Here is a 16,067-nt window from a genome sequence, read left to right on the forward strand (position 1 = left end):
GTTTAAAGTATGTTCTTTTTAGGAAGCAAAGAGTTGGGTCTTGCTTTTTTTATTCAATCTGCCTGTGCATTTTAAGTAACTTTTAAAAATCTTTTACCTTTAATGTGATCATTGATATTGTTACATTTAAATCTATCATCTTGCTAGATTTCAGAACCTGGATCCCAGTGAGTAAAGTAAAAAAGAAAGAAAAAAAATAGGTCTATCATCTATTTACTTTCTATTTGTTCCATTTTAAATTTATTCCTTTCAATTTTTTTCCTACTGTCTTTTTTATTGAAAGAGAATTTTTTAATTGAATCATTAATGGAATCATTGGCTTCATTATTTGCATGTTAGTTATAACTCTTGTTTTGCCTTATTTTGGTGGTTGCTTCAGGCCTCACAATGTATACTTTTAATCAATCACAGTTACTTTCCTGTGATATTATCCCACTTCATATATAGTATAAGAACCTTAAAGTGGTATATTTCCATTTCTTCATTCCTGACCTTTATGCCATAATTGTCATACATTTTATGCTATATGTGTTATAAATCCCCAAATAGATTATTATTTTTACCTTTGAAAGTCAGTTATTTTTAAAGATATTTAAATAAATTGTTTAAATGTTTATTTATTTACCCATGTAATTACCAATTCCAGTGTTCTTCATTTCTTTGCCTAGATGCAGATTTCTACCTAGTCTCACTTTTTCTTCTGCTAGAAGGACATCTTTTAAATTATCTTTTACTATGGGTCTTCAAGCAATAAATTATTTTAGCTTTAATGTGTTTTTATTGTACTTTTTAATCTTCTAGAGATTTTTTTCCTGGGTCAAAAATTGTCAGTGGACATTTTTTTCTGTTAGTACTTTAAAGACATTTATGCATTACCTTCTGATTTGTACTATTTTCAATATGAATGTGCCATCATTCTTAACTTTGTTCTTCTGTGCATAAAGTGTCTTTTCTCTCTAGATGCCCTTAATAATTTCTTCTTATGACTGACTTTAAGCAGTTTTCTTATGATATGCCTTGGTGCAGTTTTCTTCATGATTTTTATGGTTGGCCATATTGAGTTTCTTGGGTATCTGGGTTTAGTGTTTTCATCTAATTTGGAAACTTTTCAGTTATTATTTCTTTAAATATTTTCCCACCCCTTTCTTTAGGGATTGCAAAGACATGTATATATTGAGCCACTTGAAGTTATTCCTAAGCTCACTAATGTGCTATTAAATTTTTAAGAAACTCATTTTTCTCTGTGTATTTCAGTTTAGATAGTTTGTTCTGCTATGTTTCAACTTCACTATTCAAGGTAGCAAGAGTGAAGAATATTTTTGAGAAGACAGGGTCTTACCCTGTTACCTGGATTAGAGTGCAGTGGCATCACCATAGTTCATGGCAACATCAAACTCCTGGGGCTCAAGCCATCCTCCTGCCTCAGCCTTCTGTGTAGCTGGAACTACAGGCAGGTGCCACCACCCTCAGCTAATTTTTTATTTTTTATAGAGACAGGGTCTCCTGTTACCCAGGCTGGTACTGAACTCCTGGCTTCAAGGGATCCTGCCACATTGGCCTCCCCAAACTGCTGGGATTACAGGCATGAGCCACTGGGCCATACATACCCTTACATTTATTTTCTTATTGATATATTGAGATTTAGTAACATTGAAGATAATAATCCCTGTTCACATATTTCCTCAGCTTGTTGATTGTCTTTAAATATTTTGAATAATAAGTCAAAAAACTGAAGTTTTAAAACTTGGCAAAATCTTTTCCAGCCCTTTCTTTGGTGATTTCGTTCAGTGATTTTATTCTTTACATGTCTCATTCCCAGCAAAAGGCTAAATGAGTATGTTTTATGTTTTCTCTACGTCTGGTTTGGATACAGAAGAGGGGTACACAGCACTTGCAATGCATGGCGAGGATTTGTTTATTTAGTTTCAAATAGGCAGTTTGCTTAGCTCCACTGATTTACTAAATCTCTCTTAACATCCTAAAAACTGATGCCAACTAAATGTTAAATTCTAAAATATCCCTGGGTTTATTTCTAGTGTAATGTGCCTGTCTGTTCTTATGCTGATCTTATAGTCTTTTAATTATAAGATGTTTCATAATGATGTATTCTAATACTTTAAAAAGCAATTTTCTACTTTTTACTTTTCTCTTTCAAAATATTCCTGGCTCATCTCTTCTATTATCTCTACTTTTTCAAATTCTCCTGAAATATTCAGCTGGAATTTTTAATTAAAACTTAATTAAACAATGTTTATAATAATTTGAGAATTAAAATATTCACAAGATGTAGCTTTCATTTGAGTCACACAATATGCACAGTATGCCTCTTTTATTTAATTCTTCTTTTATATATCGCAGTAGAATTTTATGGTTTTCTTTATATAGGCCAAATCTCTTCCCCGCTGTTTTTATTTCTAGATACTTCTTGTTATTTGTGTGTTTTAATTTTTATTGTGAGTAGTATCTTTTTCTCAGTGCTATTTTCTTACTGATTTGTTGGAATAATGGAAGCTTATAATAATAGCATATTTAGCTTTTTAACTCACCATGTCTTAATTACTCAATAATTATTGGTATGACTTGTTGAAGACTTTAAACTATTTTAATTTGAATAATTATCCTTAGAACCTAACATATCCTGATTTAATATATAATGAATTTCCTTTTTATTCTTTAAGCAGTTATATATAAGGCAAGAAAACTCTTGGAAAATTTTTCTGACCTATATTTTTTTAAAAATTAATGACATCAATTGAAAATAAGAGGCAAAAATAAAAATCCTATAAACATCATTTCTAACACTGACTTCCACTATGATTACCAGGCCAGCATTAAGGGGAAATAAAATTAATACATTCAACAAACGTTTACTGAGTGTATACTACATGCCCAGCACTTTTTGAGGTGCTAAATATACAGCAGTCGCAAAACAGAAAAAAAAATTCTTTCTTTATTGAATTTATAGTTCAATGAAGAAAGATACATAAAAAACAAATAAAAATATAGTAATAAATGTATAAGATGTCAGACAGCAATAGTTTCATTCAGAAAAATAAAGAGTCAAATAGGGGTGCCAAGATTAGAGATAAAGTGGCGAATTTAAATAAGAAGTCGGGAAAAGTGCCACTAGGAGATCACGTTTGAGGTAAGACAAGGCAATGTAAGGAGGCAAGAAACATGGGTATCTGGGGAATGTAAAACAAGTATAAAAATATTATTGAATATAGAAGCTTCTTTAAACTTTACTTATGGAGGTAATTTTTCATTATTCAGAATTTTGAATCTTTTCAGTTGAAGGAGGAATCTCAGAGCTTGAGACCAGCTTGAGTCACTTTTAAGGCTTGAAGCTTTTAGTATATATAATATGAAGAATTAAAATTCTTCTTCAGGCAGATTCTTCTTCAAGTAAGATTATAAGAATTGTGATAAAATGTAAGCGATTATATCAAATTAATAGTTTTAATACAAAATAATAAAATGAAATTAAATTGTATTATTCATCACATATTTATAAAATTTTTATTTCAGATTAATTCATTGTCTACCACAAGTGGTGTGGATCAGAAAGAATCACTCAAGTGTACAGCTGTAGGAAGAAGCTCCTTTTTTCTTCACTTCCATCAATGTATCTTTTTTATTATATTATGAAGTCATTTAACAATTATCTCAAAACAAGTGGCCAATGTAAACAAAAGTCCTGAGTAAATTATATTGTAGACCCCACCTCCAGCCCCTCAAAGTTCTTCTATTTATTGAACTTGGTTTCTTACATCATAACTCTAAGTTTTCTAAGAAGGAAAATTTCTTGGAAACATTCTTATACCTTAGGTTCACCGAATTAAATTTTAAAATAATAACATGCATTTTTAAATATTTTATGAGTGACGCTAAAATCCTTAGTAAATGGAAATGACAAAACAGTTGTAATGAATGGAAAAATATGGTCACTGGGAAATCAATAAAATGTACAATCGAAACAGAGCAGCCTACACCAACTACTGAATGTTTTTGATCTAAATCAAATATAAAAAAGCCTCTATTTAACTACAGAGCCATATGATAATCCCCAATTTTTAAATCTACCTGATATATGGGTTGTTTTGAAAATTAAAATCACCATCATTACATCTAGCTAGAACTAATATCTGATTCTTGCCCTCTTCTGGAACATATTTTCCAAGAATTCTTTCGTGATCTACTTTTGCATTCAGTGAATAAATATAAAATGGTTGAGAAGAAGGTGAGCAATTAAAAGGTAATTTATTCTAATTCCTGCCAGTGTTGATTTTCTTTTAAAAATAGAAGTTATTTCTCTGAAATAAATCAAATTAAAGCAACATTTTGGATTTGATTTTCAAGTGCTATAAGGAAAATTTTATCCAACAGCTTTCATTATCAAGTCTTAGAAAGTATTTAGCTTCATTAAATCCTAACTTTTCATATTAAAAAAATAGTAAACTACAACTCCTTGAGCAGCAGCAATGATTACAACCCTGGCTTCCATGCGGGAGCTGCATTAGTTGCCCAATCTTCACATTTGAATCGTTTTCTAGGGCACTGGTACTTTTTGTTAAAGCTCCACTGGTCTAGGGCACGCTGGCTGGAACTAGGAAGATGTTTCTGGCAGGAATCTTTATTATGTGATTATACTGTAAGAACTTGTTATACAAAATGCAAACCAGCACCATGAGTCCCCTGCGAGTTTCTCAAAAATGCAAAATCTTAGTCCCATCCCAGATCTGCTGAATAAGAATCTGCTTTTTATATTCCCAAATTATTTGAATGAACTTTCAAGTTAAGAAGCATTGTTCTAGTATCGTTCCTTCCTTTGGAAGGCATTGTTCTTCTCGGTTCCTGGAGATAATCAAGCTCTGAGAGACACGTGAAACTGAGGTAATAAAACAAAACAAAACAAAAATCACATAATGCTAATTATTAGTTTAGATTATTTAAATGTGATATACAGTTCTATAGATTGAAATATTCATGATTGTAATATTCAGCTATTCTGTCAAAGTAGTGAAGTTATATAAACAACCAGATCATAATCAATTGCAAGTTTGCTTGGCCATCATGGAATTAGAACCAGAAAAGTTACATCCTTCAGTTAGGATGTGTGATGCATTGTTTACCACGGGGACAGTCTTGCCTGTGGGAAATACTTGAAGCCTCTTAGCTGCAACACCCTGCTCTTATCTCCATGACAGAGAACTAGATACAATATACTGGAAATGCTTTCTCTGGGGACAGAAATTTCAAGGACTGTCCCCAATTTTGCTTCATAATGATCCAAAAATTTGAAATCTGAAATGCTCCAAAAACCAAAACATTTGAGCTCCAACATGATGCCAATCAATGGAAAATTTCACCACTGACCTCATGTGACAGGTCGTAGTCAAAACAGTCAAAACTTTGTTTCATCCATAAAATTATTGTTTAAAAAAAGCATCAGCTATGTGTTTAAGGTATATATGAAACATAAATGAGTTTTGTGTTTAAACTTGGTTCCTATTCCCAATATATCTCATTATGTTTATGCAAATATTTCAAAATGCAAAAAAAAATTTTAAAAAAATCTAAAATCCAAAACATGTCTGGTCAGAAGCATTTTGGATAAGGGATACTCAATGTATAGCTATTTATTTTCTTGCTTTGAATGACTCACCCCATCCTTTTATACTTCTTTCTTTTCATATGTTAATACATTTAAGCCTGCTACTTCCAAATTGTGCTGAACTAAGACTAACTAAGACTTTCTCCATCTCTCTCAATGAGCAAAAGCACTTTGTGGTGGTTTATATCTATAAAGGATAACTGTCTTTCTCTTAGTCTCTAATTGTTGGAAAAGCTTTGCTCAAGCTTCTGAGTACTAGCTAATATTCCAGTACCAGAATGGGATATGCTATCTCAGTCATTTCAGTAATGTCTGACTGCATTATGAACTGTCACATGGTGAGTTTTAAATGATGGTCCAAATAAACATAAATGAAATTCTTTATTTCTCACTTCAAGAGTTTAATGACAATGGCAAGAAAACTATAAATTGGATCACACTTGAGTTTTTCTGAAAGTCTTTCAAAAGTAGACTTCATAATGAGGCAATCACATCAGAATTTCTGGGGTTAAGGCCTAAGTGTTAATATTTTTTTAATATTTTCCAATACATTCTGATATCTGGTAGCACAAGGAACATTGCTCAGAGTGTAGCTAAAAATTAATTTCTCAAACAGATAACTCAGTAGGTTATTTCCTTAGTCCAGCATTACTATAATTATTAAAATCTACCACATAACTTTTTTAGTAAGATCATGGGCTACAAAAGAAAACTGGATATCTTGATTTTTTAAAGAATTTATATCAAACTCGTTTTAAAAAATTTCCAGAGAATATTTTCAAATAAATTTAAACAATAATCCAACTCATCTAACTAGCAACATTATTCATTATAGTTCATAATCTTTCCAATGTTAAGTTGTGTGGAATGTAGGGCAGGAAACATAATTTCCTCCTCCACCCTTCATGAGTTCTTAGCTAGGACTCTCTGTAATAAACGACAGATTAGCAAGAGAAAAACAGAAGTTTAATAATATGTATACCTCCTCTATACATGGGAGGTAACCCAAAGAAGTGATTAAATTCCTAGAGTAGATCTCAAAGAGCTGTCTTAGACATCAAATATAAATACCGTTATTCTCTGAAACAAAGGAAGAGGATGTTGGGAAAGGCCTTGTTAAAAGAGTTGGCCAGGAAAAGCAAAACAAAGGTAAGGTTTGTTGTGCAGACTTAAGTCAATTCTTCTCCACTGATTAAGAGTCTCAGGAGATTTAGTCATCCTTCTCTTTCTGGTGCAGAGAGAGAGAGAGAGAGAGAGAGAGAGAGAGAGAGAGAGAGAGACCTTTACTAACGGAGAGTTCCTTTATAGATGTAGATTTCCCTTACAAAAAGGCGACCTCCAGCCTTGTTTCAGAGCTACTCCTATGTCTACAGTTTCTCAAAATAACCAGCTCAAAATAGTCCTATGCACTGTAGGAGACCAGAATTGGAGTGGCATATTCTGGCCTCCTAAAGTCATATTTCAGGATGCCATGTTCTGAGCCCTATCAGGAATTAAAAGAAGAATCTATATATGTGGTGATACATAATATTTTAAATATTTTATTCTTTCTTAATTCTACATAAATAACCATATTATTTAAATATTTTATGAAATATTTAGTATATATAAAATATATATCAAATTACCTTAAAATGACATAATGAGTTAATAAGTGCTTTATTTGCCTAGCTGAAAAGTATTTGGGACAGTTCCCAGCTGTATAGTCTGAAATCATGGAGCAAATATTTGACATTTGGTGGTATATAATTAATTTTATACTTTACTTATGGTTATTAAAACAGCCTGTTATATATAAATTTAAGCAAATGTTCCAAATTTTTACCTGCACAAAGTGATTTTATCATACTCTTTTCTCAAATTTCAGACATTATGGAACATTCTGATATGATGTACATTACCAGTGATCCAAAGCTAAAAATATCTCCAGAAATAATTGTTACAACTTTTTTTTTTTTTTTCTGGCCAGGGGTATGGAGGCTATATTGCATCAATGATCTTAAAGTCAGATGAAAAGCTTTTTAAATGTGGATCTGTGGTTGCACCCATCACAGACTTGAAGTTGTATGGTGAGTACGTGCTGCAGACAGACCTGATGTAATGTATTGATTTGTGGAAAACCAAATCCCAAAGCAGAGGAGCTCAACTGAGCTCATTTATCATGTGTAATTGGAGCCTGTTTTGAACTGTTTATCACCTCCCTGATTCAATCAATTTTGCTGGAGCATGACAATTAAATCTGAAATGAAGAAATTAAATAATGAATTGCGCAAGTCAAATGGTTTTTAGTTTTAGTATTCTTAAATTTCTGTTTTCTTGGGTCACAGCGTCAGCTTTCTCCGAAAGATACCTTGGTATGCCATCTAAGGAAGAAAGCACTTACCAGGTAACTAATTTAACAATAACAATTAGAGTAGTTTTGTTCTAAAAATTCAGTCAAATTACTTATTTAGATAGATCTGTAGATCCAGATGCTTCTGTTTTCCTTCACAGGCAGCCAGCGTGCTACATAATATTCATGGCTTAAAAGAAGAAAACATATTAATAATTCACGGAACTGCTGACAGTAAGTATTGTCCTTGCTGCTACTGTTTGTTGGGGTCTGACCTTTGACAAAGGAATACATCTAAGGACTTTCTTGCTTGCGAGGGGCCTTGTAAACCTTCTGGAGAGCAGAGAGTGGCACAGAGAATCAGATGCATGATAGGAAGTGGGACGAAGGAATCCAGGACTAAGAGGAGAGGAGGCCATGAGCCTCAGATGGTAGCATTGTCCAGTAAAACCTTCTGTGAGGACAGAAATATTTAATCAGTGTTATTGAGCATGGGAGCCCCTGACCACTTGTGGCCATATTGTGTTTAGTGTGACTAACTGAATTTTATAAAAGTTAATTTTAATTAATTTTAATTTAAATAGCCACATAAGACTGTGTTATTCAGCACACCTCAAATATTAATAGAAACCAGCTTGGAAAACAGAAGCAAAAGATGCAAGCACTGACATGAAATTCTGGTGAGGTTACCCTCCTTAAATGAAGTTAAAACAAATACTTTTTTAAAAGGCACTTTCACATCACCTCCCATTTTTTCATCACTTTAAATGCTAGAGATAGATATGATTGAAATTAGTAGTAATAAATAATGTTGCTTTATGTCTACATGAAGCTTTTAGGGATCAAAGAATTCATATTTTTATTATCCTCTATGCTACCTTACAACAGAAGGCTGATAATTTATAGCTTTATTCATGGATGAGAAAAGTCAATTTCAAGAAAGAAACAGATATATACAAGCCTACCTGGCAAGTGAGCCAAGAAAGTCAAAATTTTGACTCAGTATTTCCTGAATCTTGAACTTATTTTTGTTGGTCCATTTTACAAAGGAAATCACTAAAAGAGTTTAATAGCCAAGAGTATATACCATCTCTCCAACTTAACTTTCAAGCATGTCGATCTATGGTTAAATCAGAGCTTAGATCCATGCTAATACATAAATGGGGAAGAAGAGACAAATCTCCCTTAGGAAGAATTCCAAATAGTTTATGTAGATATCCTCCTCCAGGAGGCAGACTACCTCCTTCCTTCTTAGAATAGGTTTCACTTAATGATTTGCTTCAAGAGTACCGTATAGAAAAGGAAAGAAAGGGGAACTTTGCAATGAAAACATTCAACAGACATCATCGCAGCCAGGTTATTGAGGTTCACATCAACAGTGACAATCATGTTAATAGTAGGTACCCTTGTGATGTAGTGATAATGGCTCTTTACTTCTATGATTTAATCCTCCAAATTCATAACCCTAGTCTAACCATGAGAAAAACATCAGACAAACCCAAATGAGGAATATTCTATCAAATACTTGACTAGTATTCCTCAAAACTGTTAAGGCCATTAAAAAAAAAAAAAAGGAAGTCTGAAAAACTTTCGTAGACCAGAGGAGGTTAAGGAGATATGATGTCTCGATGTAATATGGTATCCTGAATGGAGGAGCCCTGAAACAGAAGGAGAACACAAAAAAAAAAAAAAAAAAAAAAAAACAAAACAAAACTAGTAGTTCTCAAATAAAGTGGGTCTAGTTAATGGCAGTATGCCAATGCTGGTTTCTTATTTGTGACAAATGTATATAATAACGTAAGATGTTAACAATAATGGAAACTGGAGGAGGGATATACAGGAATCTTTATAGAATCTTTGTAACTTTCTAAAAGTCTAAAACTATTACAAAATTAAAACTCTATAAAAAAGAATTTAAATAATACAATACCAGAGTTGGGTGAAACATGGTGAAAAAGAGCATAAAAATTTTGAAGGACAATAGAATTTGGTTCTCAGGTATTAGGGACTTACATATATACACATATATGTGTGTGTGTTTGTGTATATATATATCAGTATTAACAATAATAAATAGCAATTATTAAGTACTGATTACCTGTCAGAAAAATGTGCTAAAAACATTTGATATTGTCTTATTTGTTCTTCACAAAAAATAGTACTTTTCTTGTTTAACAGATCGGGGAACTAAGTATTAGGAAATGATATAACTTGCCTACAAGCATACACATGATTGATTAGGAGAAAGGGGATTTGAATGCAGGTATTAAGGTTTTTATTCACTGAGCTCTGAAGCCTCAGTCATGTGAATAAATTATATTCAAGGTTAAATTATTTTATGTCGAGCCATCCCCCTGGAATAATATATTAGTGCTATTTCAGATTTTTCTGTTAATATGTTGTAGCTCTAAAGGCAAATTATGTTGTTCTTATCTAACTCACTCAGTCATGGCCTGGTGCTTCACCCGCCTGATAAAATGCAAGCAGAGGTTCACCCCAGTCACTTCAGAGGAAATGCACCTGTGCTTGCGTACAAACGCCACACGCGTGTGCACACAGACATGCTCACACCACACAGCCCATAGGGGCCTGGTGGATTCTAAGTGATCAGTCACTGCCACTGTAACACTGCCATTATTAATAGTACCTGCGAAAATTACCCGCAAATCAGTTCACTCAGCCAATCAGACCTTTAATGTCCTCATTCAGTTATAGGAAAGAGACTAATGGCAAATGTCAACAGGCTTTGCTCTAGAAACTAAGCAGAAAAAAAATCCAGCTGGAAAATCCATTTGTACATTTATCTTTTCAGCTGAATCTACACAGAGAAATAAAGGATTGCGTTACCTCTGCCACTGCCCTGATTAATTTGCTAATTCTAGTAGCCTACATTAACAGAACAATTTCTACTTTTTTAGCGATGACACAGTAATTTTCCTGTTAAGTATCATAGAAAGATGATCTTGAGTATCTTTTAAAAAAGATTTAAATGATTTGTTTGGAATTTTTTATCCTCTGTTACCTAGTGTGATTGTTCAGCATCATAGAATTAGACCATCAAAGGAGCTTAAATTATGAATAAAGCTGCCCAAGTTTTTCAAAGACAGTTGCAAAATATTAGATTAAAAGTTATTTATAGAAATTTGAAGATATGCAGAGTCCAGAAATGAATAGCCCAGGCAGTGTGTACGCAAACTGCTGCACAGAGATTTGAGTGACCGGTCCTAGTCTTCCTAGCTACCAGGGCTCCTTTGCTGCTTATTTCAGAGGTCTGGACCTCAGGTTCAGGCAGAAGGAAAATAGATGAAAACAAATATCCGGTATAACCTACATTAAATAGTCCTTGTATAATGAGATTTTCATTCAGTTTTTCTCGACATGGGGTATTCTTTTCTAATTTAAAATAATAAAGCAGAATGCCAGTATCTAACAGATAGTAGGTCCTTGCAATCCTTCAGAAGGAACAGAAAACTGGTTTGCTGCATTAAAACCCAGATAAGACATTTACCATGCTAAAATTTTTATAAGGTATAAAATATATGAGCAATTAGGAATAATAAATGATATTCAGTAAAGTAAATCTAAATGCCATTCTGTGCAGTAAGTAGGCCTTAGTCTTATCTCCTGTTTTGGTTTTTTAACAGAGTGAAGCTTGAAATTATATTTACAAGCTTTCTAGTTAAACCCAGATATCAGTCTTTTAAATGTGCAATGTATGTAAAGTAAATGCTTAATCTCCTTGCAAAAAATGATAGGAAAAGTTTCTGATCCTAAAAAATGTATTTCCTTTAAATATCATAATCTAATTCCTTGCAGCAAAAGTTCATTTCCAGCATTCAGCAGAATTAATCAAGCACCTAATAAAAGCTGGAGTGAATTATACTATGCAGGTAAGCCACTTTTCCAGAAGAAGGTGTTTTCCTTCCTTGGTTTTTTGCTTGTGAGATATAGAACATAGCTTCTGTATTTCTCCATCCCCCGTGGTATTATTTTTTACTATATTTTTTAGGAACCAAAAATTATATGCTTTGCTCTTAATTATGCTGAGAATGTAGATCAGCTCAAGCTTTACAAGTGAATTGCATAAACCCTTTCAAAAATGTTCTATTTCCTTCAGACTTTTATTCATATCACTAATATTGAATTCTTTTAAAAGAAGAATTTTCTATTTGCCTTCTTGTCCCTTTTGTCTTTTCTTCACTTTCCATCACTTTTCTTGTAAATAGGGAGAGGAAAAAAAGTGTTCGGGGGGAAACATTACAAGAAAAGAGGAGAGGACAAAGCACCATTTACATTACCTTCTACATCTGTACAGTCATACATTTTATACACATTCATCAAAGACTTACGCTATAGTGGCCATTCCACTAGGTGGGTGGCAAGACATACTTTGGACTATCAGGGAACTTTCAGTGTGATGGAGGAGTCATAGAAGGACAAAGAAAGTCATTTTAATCTCTCAGCATTTGGAATAACCAAAAGTGCTTTGACCTATCTAAAACACAAAGTACCAGGGTTAGGATGATGAAAGATGATAGAGATAAATAAATGGCAGATCATGCCATAAGCAATGTTGAGGAGAATGGGGCTTTACTCAGAGGACAATGAGATGCCATTTAAAAACTTTCCACCCAGAAATTGATGAGATAATATTTGTATTTTAGAAAAATCAATGATGTTGTTTTTACTGGAAAGGACATGGTAAAAATAAAAATGGCACCAGGCAATGTTAAACAGGCAAGGGAGACTTTATTCAAGACTATTGCAATAGGGCAGAGAGACTGAACTCAACTGTGGAAACGAAGAGCTTGAAAGTTTTTTAAGATCTGGGGTTGGGGGACTCATAGGCCAGCTGTATTTAATAATTGGCCATACCCAAAGGAAACGTAAATTTTCTTGTATCTTCATGACTGGAGGTAATTTTTGAACTTGGACCAATGCCCTTATTCTCCCGAAGAGACTGGGAGAAGGGAGTGCTTCCTCCTTCAGTGTTTGCATTTCCAGCAGATCGTCCCCTTGTCCTTGAGAAATACACATCTGGTTTGTAAAACTGGCAAGAGGCAGGAAGAGGTCAGGGGCTGATGGGAAGAAACTGTCTAAAGTTTAGTCAAACTGAGGGCAATGTTAAGGCCATCATAGTGAACATAAGCATGGAAACATCTACTTTATTTGGCCAACAAATCCTAATTTAAACACACAAAAAATATTTTTCTCAAATATTGATTGACATAATTATCATTTTTTAAAAGTTTAACAAAAGAACTCAGAGTTGAATGAGATGAGATTTTGATTAGATATTGTTTTTCAAAGTTCCCATGCTGTTAGGGCTAGAAGAATGAATGCTGAAGGACAGTAGCTGCTTTGGTAACTTGATGTCTTCTTTCCCCTCGATACCTTAGGTCTACCCCGATGAAGGTCATAACGTGTCTGAGAAGAGCAAGTATCATCTCTACAGCACAATCCTCAGATTCTTCAGTGATTGTTTAAAGGAAGAAATATATGTGTTACCACAGGAACCAGAAGAAGATGAATAATGGACCCTATTTATACAGAACTGATGGAAATATTGAGGCTCGATGAAACCTAAGCAAGAGACTGTAATATTGTAGATGCTCCAGAATTTCAAAGGCAGCTTATGGAGATGTCACTGGAACAGCACACTCAGAGACACTGAACTGGCATTTGAATACAGAAGTCCAAGTCTACTGTGTTGCCAAGGGTGCAGAACCTGTTTCTTTGTATAAGGAAGGTCATAGGGTTGGTTTCCTGGGAGAAATTAGTTTTGCATTAAAGTAGGAGTAGTGCATGTTTTCTTCTGTTCTCTCCCTGTTTGTTCTGTAACTAGTTGCTCTCATTTTAATTTCACTGGTCACCATCATCTTTGCATATAATGCACAACTTATTAGCAGTCGTACAGTCCCTGATCTTTTATGGCTGAACTGCAATCTAACACTTTACTGTACCTTTACAATAAGTGCAATTCTTTCATTGTCTATTATTATGCTTAAGAAAATATTCAGTTAATAAAAGACAGAGTATTTTATGTAATTTCTGTTTTTAAAAAGGCATCATTAAGTGGGTCAAAGGACATATAGAAGTGTGGATTTCAGCACCTTCCAAAGTTCAGCCGGTTATCAGTAGATACAATATCTTTAAATGAACACACGAGTGTATGTCTCACTATATATATATATATATATACACACACACACACACGTGTGCATATACAGTCAATGAAACTATCTTTACATGTTATTCATGCTACAAAGGGTAAACTTTTGATGAATTAGAAGAGATGCTCTTTTTCCAGACTATAATGGATGCTTTGTTTAATGAGCCAAATATGATGAAACATTTTTTCCAATTCAAATTCTAGCTATTGCTTTCCTATAAATGTTTGGGTTGTGTTTGGTATTGTTTTAGTGGTTAATAGTTTTCTAGTTGCAATTTAATTTTTTGAATATGATACACCTTGTCACATGTAAATTAGATACTTAAATATTAAATTATAGTTTCTGATAAAGAAATTTTGTTAACAATGCAATGCCATTGAGTGCTATTTTGCTCTTTTGGTGGAGAAGGCTTTTTTAAAAACACTTGGTCCTTTTACTTCTATCTCTCAGTGCAGAATCAATTCTCATTTTCATTGTAAAAGCAAAGAGCTGGATTATTTCATTTGCCAGTTTCTATTTAGTATTCCATGCCTGCCCAATTCATCTGTTACTGTTTAATTTAAATCCTTCTGGTGAGAATTAGAAATGAAATATTTTTTACTCATTGGCCAAAAAGTTCACAAACAGCAGTGTTTGTATTTAATTTGAATTGAAGGCACAAAGTGCATCAATTCCTGGGCTGTGTTGACTTGCAGCAGTAAGTAACTGAGAGTATAAAATAAACTTGACTGTATGAAGTCAATTTAAGTCATGGGAACATTAAATTTGGTGACTAAAGTCAAAGGGTATTTTCTCACTTCACTTAAGGAATCTTCCAGAAGATATCTAAAAGTCTGTATCCAAGCTTCAAAGTTCAGATAAACCTAAGCAGGATACTGTGTTTTTGTGGCTTTAAAAGAAGTCCTTAGGACAAATTGGATTATCATGACATCAGGACACCAGGAGGAAATTTTAAAATGTCAAGGAATCACTCAGTCACTCTTCTGTTTTGTTGAAGGCTCAGCCCAGAATTCTGGGTATTTGCAAACATGTAAATTATTGATTGTGATTCCACTTTTCTTCTGGATGCTTTGGAATTGTGTCTTCACTGCTCCATTGGATTCAATTTAAAATGGGAAAGGCTTTCTCTTCTGAAGGACCCATTTTAGGTCTTTTTCAAGAATATTAAACACATTTTTTAACAAAATAAGTTGTAATTTTAAAAGGAAAGTTTTGCCTATTTTATTAAGATGGAAATTTTCTTTTTAGGCTGATTTGAAGTCCAACTGAAGCTTTTTAATCAATATTTTAAATTTGAACCACTAGAGTTTTTTATGATGCAAATGATTATGTTGTCTGAAAGATGTGGTTTTATTGAATGTCTATTTGAGTAACATTTAAAAAGTATTTACCTTTTACTGTTCTTCCTTTCTCCTGTTTTATTATTATTATCAATGTTTATCTATTTTTCAATTAATTTAATACAATTTCTAATGTGAAAGACATTTGTCTGGAACCCACTTTCACCTTAAAGGCTAAATAGACCTCAAATGCAAGCATAGTGTTTAGCAGGAAGGTGGACAATTTTCACCTCTGTGGCTGTTTTAGTGACTGGGCCATTTTTGATAAAGGAAGCGCTCACCAACACATACTCACCAATTATTAAAAGAATCATGTAACTGGATTTTTCCCTTTATACATTTGCCCCTGGTCATAATCCCATCATTTCACACATAATTACACATTTCTAGAGTTTCCTAAGACTCCAACAACAAGCTCTCCAAGTGTAATTTTTCCCTTAATGTTAAGGATAAAAATTAAGATAATACATTTAAAATTCTGTAATAAAACAGGTAAGCAATATTAAATCATCCACAGAGAGGAACACATAATTTTTTAAAGTATTTTGAAAGAGAAAAGTGTTTTTGCATTTTCATTGCCTCCATTAAGATGGTTTCCAACTCATCAA

General features: G+C 33.2%; 1 protein-coding gene across 4 annotated transcripts in view; it reads left to right on the forward strand.

Moving 5' to 3' along the window:
* Nucleotides 1-15,520, forward strand: part of DPP10 (dipeptidyl peptidase like 10) — a 1,316,731-nt gene extending 1,301,211 nt beyond the window's left edge. For 3 of the 4 annotated variants that reach the window (XM_045558744.1, XM_045558743.1, XM_045558747.1), the window contains exons 22-26: nt 7,584-7,683; nt 7,942-8,000; nt 8,108-8,180; nt 11,763-11,836; nt 13,346-15,520. In XM_045558744.1, the coding sequence (XP_045414700.1) occupies nt 7,584-7,683; nt 7,942-8,000; nt 8,108-8,180; nt 11,763-11,836; nt 13,346-13,480 (441 nt within the window). In that variant the 3' untranslated portion in view covers nt 13,481-15,520. The remainder of the gene's footprint in view (nt 1-7,583; nt 7,684-7,941; nt 8,001-8,107; nt 8,181-11,762; nt 11,837-13,345) is intronic. The other variant, XM_045558745.1, reaches the window with a different exon arrangement.
* The last annotated feature ends 547 nt before the right edge of the window (nt 15,521-16,067 follow it).

The sequence above is a fragment of the Lemur catta genome, chromosome 8, assembly GCF_020740605.2.
Source record: "Lemur catta isolate mLemCat1 chromosome 8, mLemCat1.pri, whole genome shotgun sequence".
NCBI classification, from domain to species: Eukaryota; Metazoa; Chordata; class Mammalia; order Primates; family Lemuridae; genus Lemur; species Lemur catta.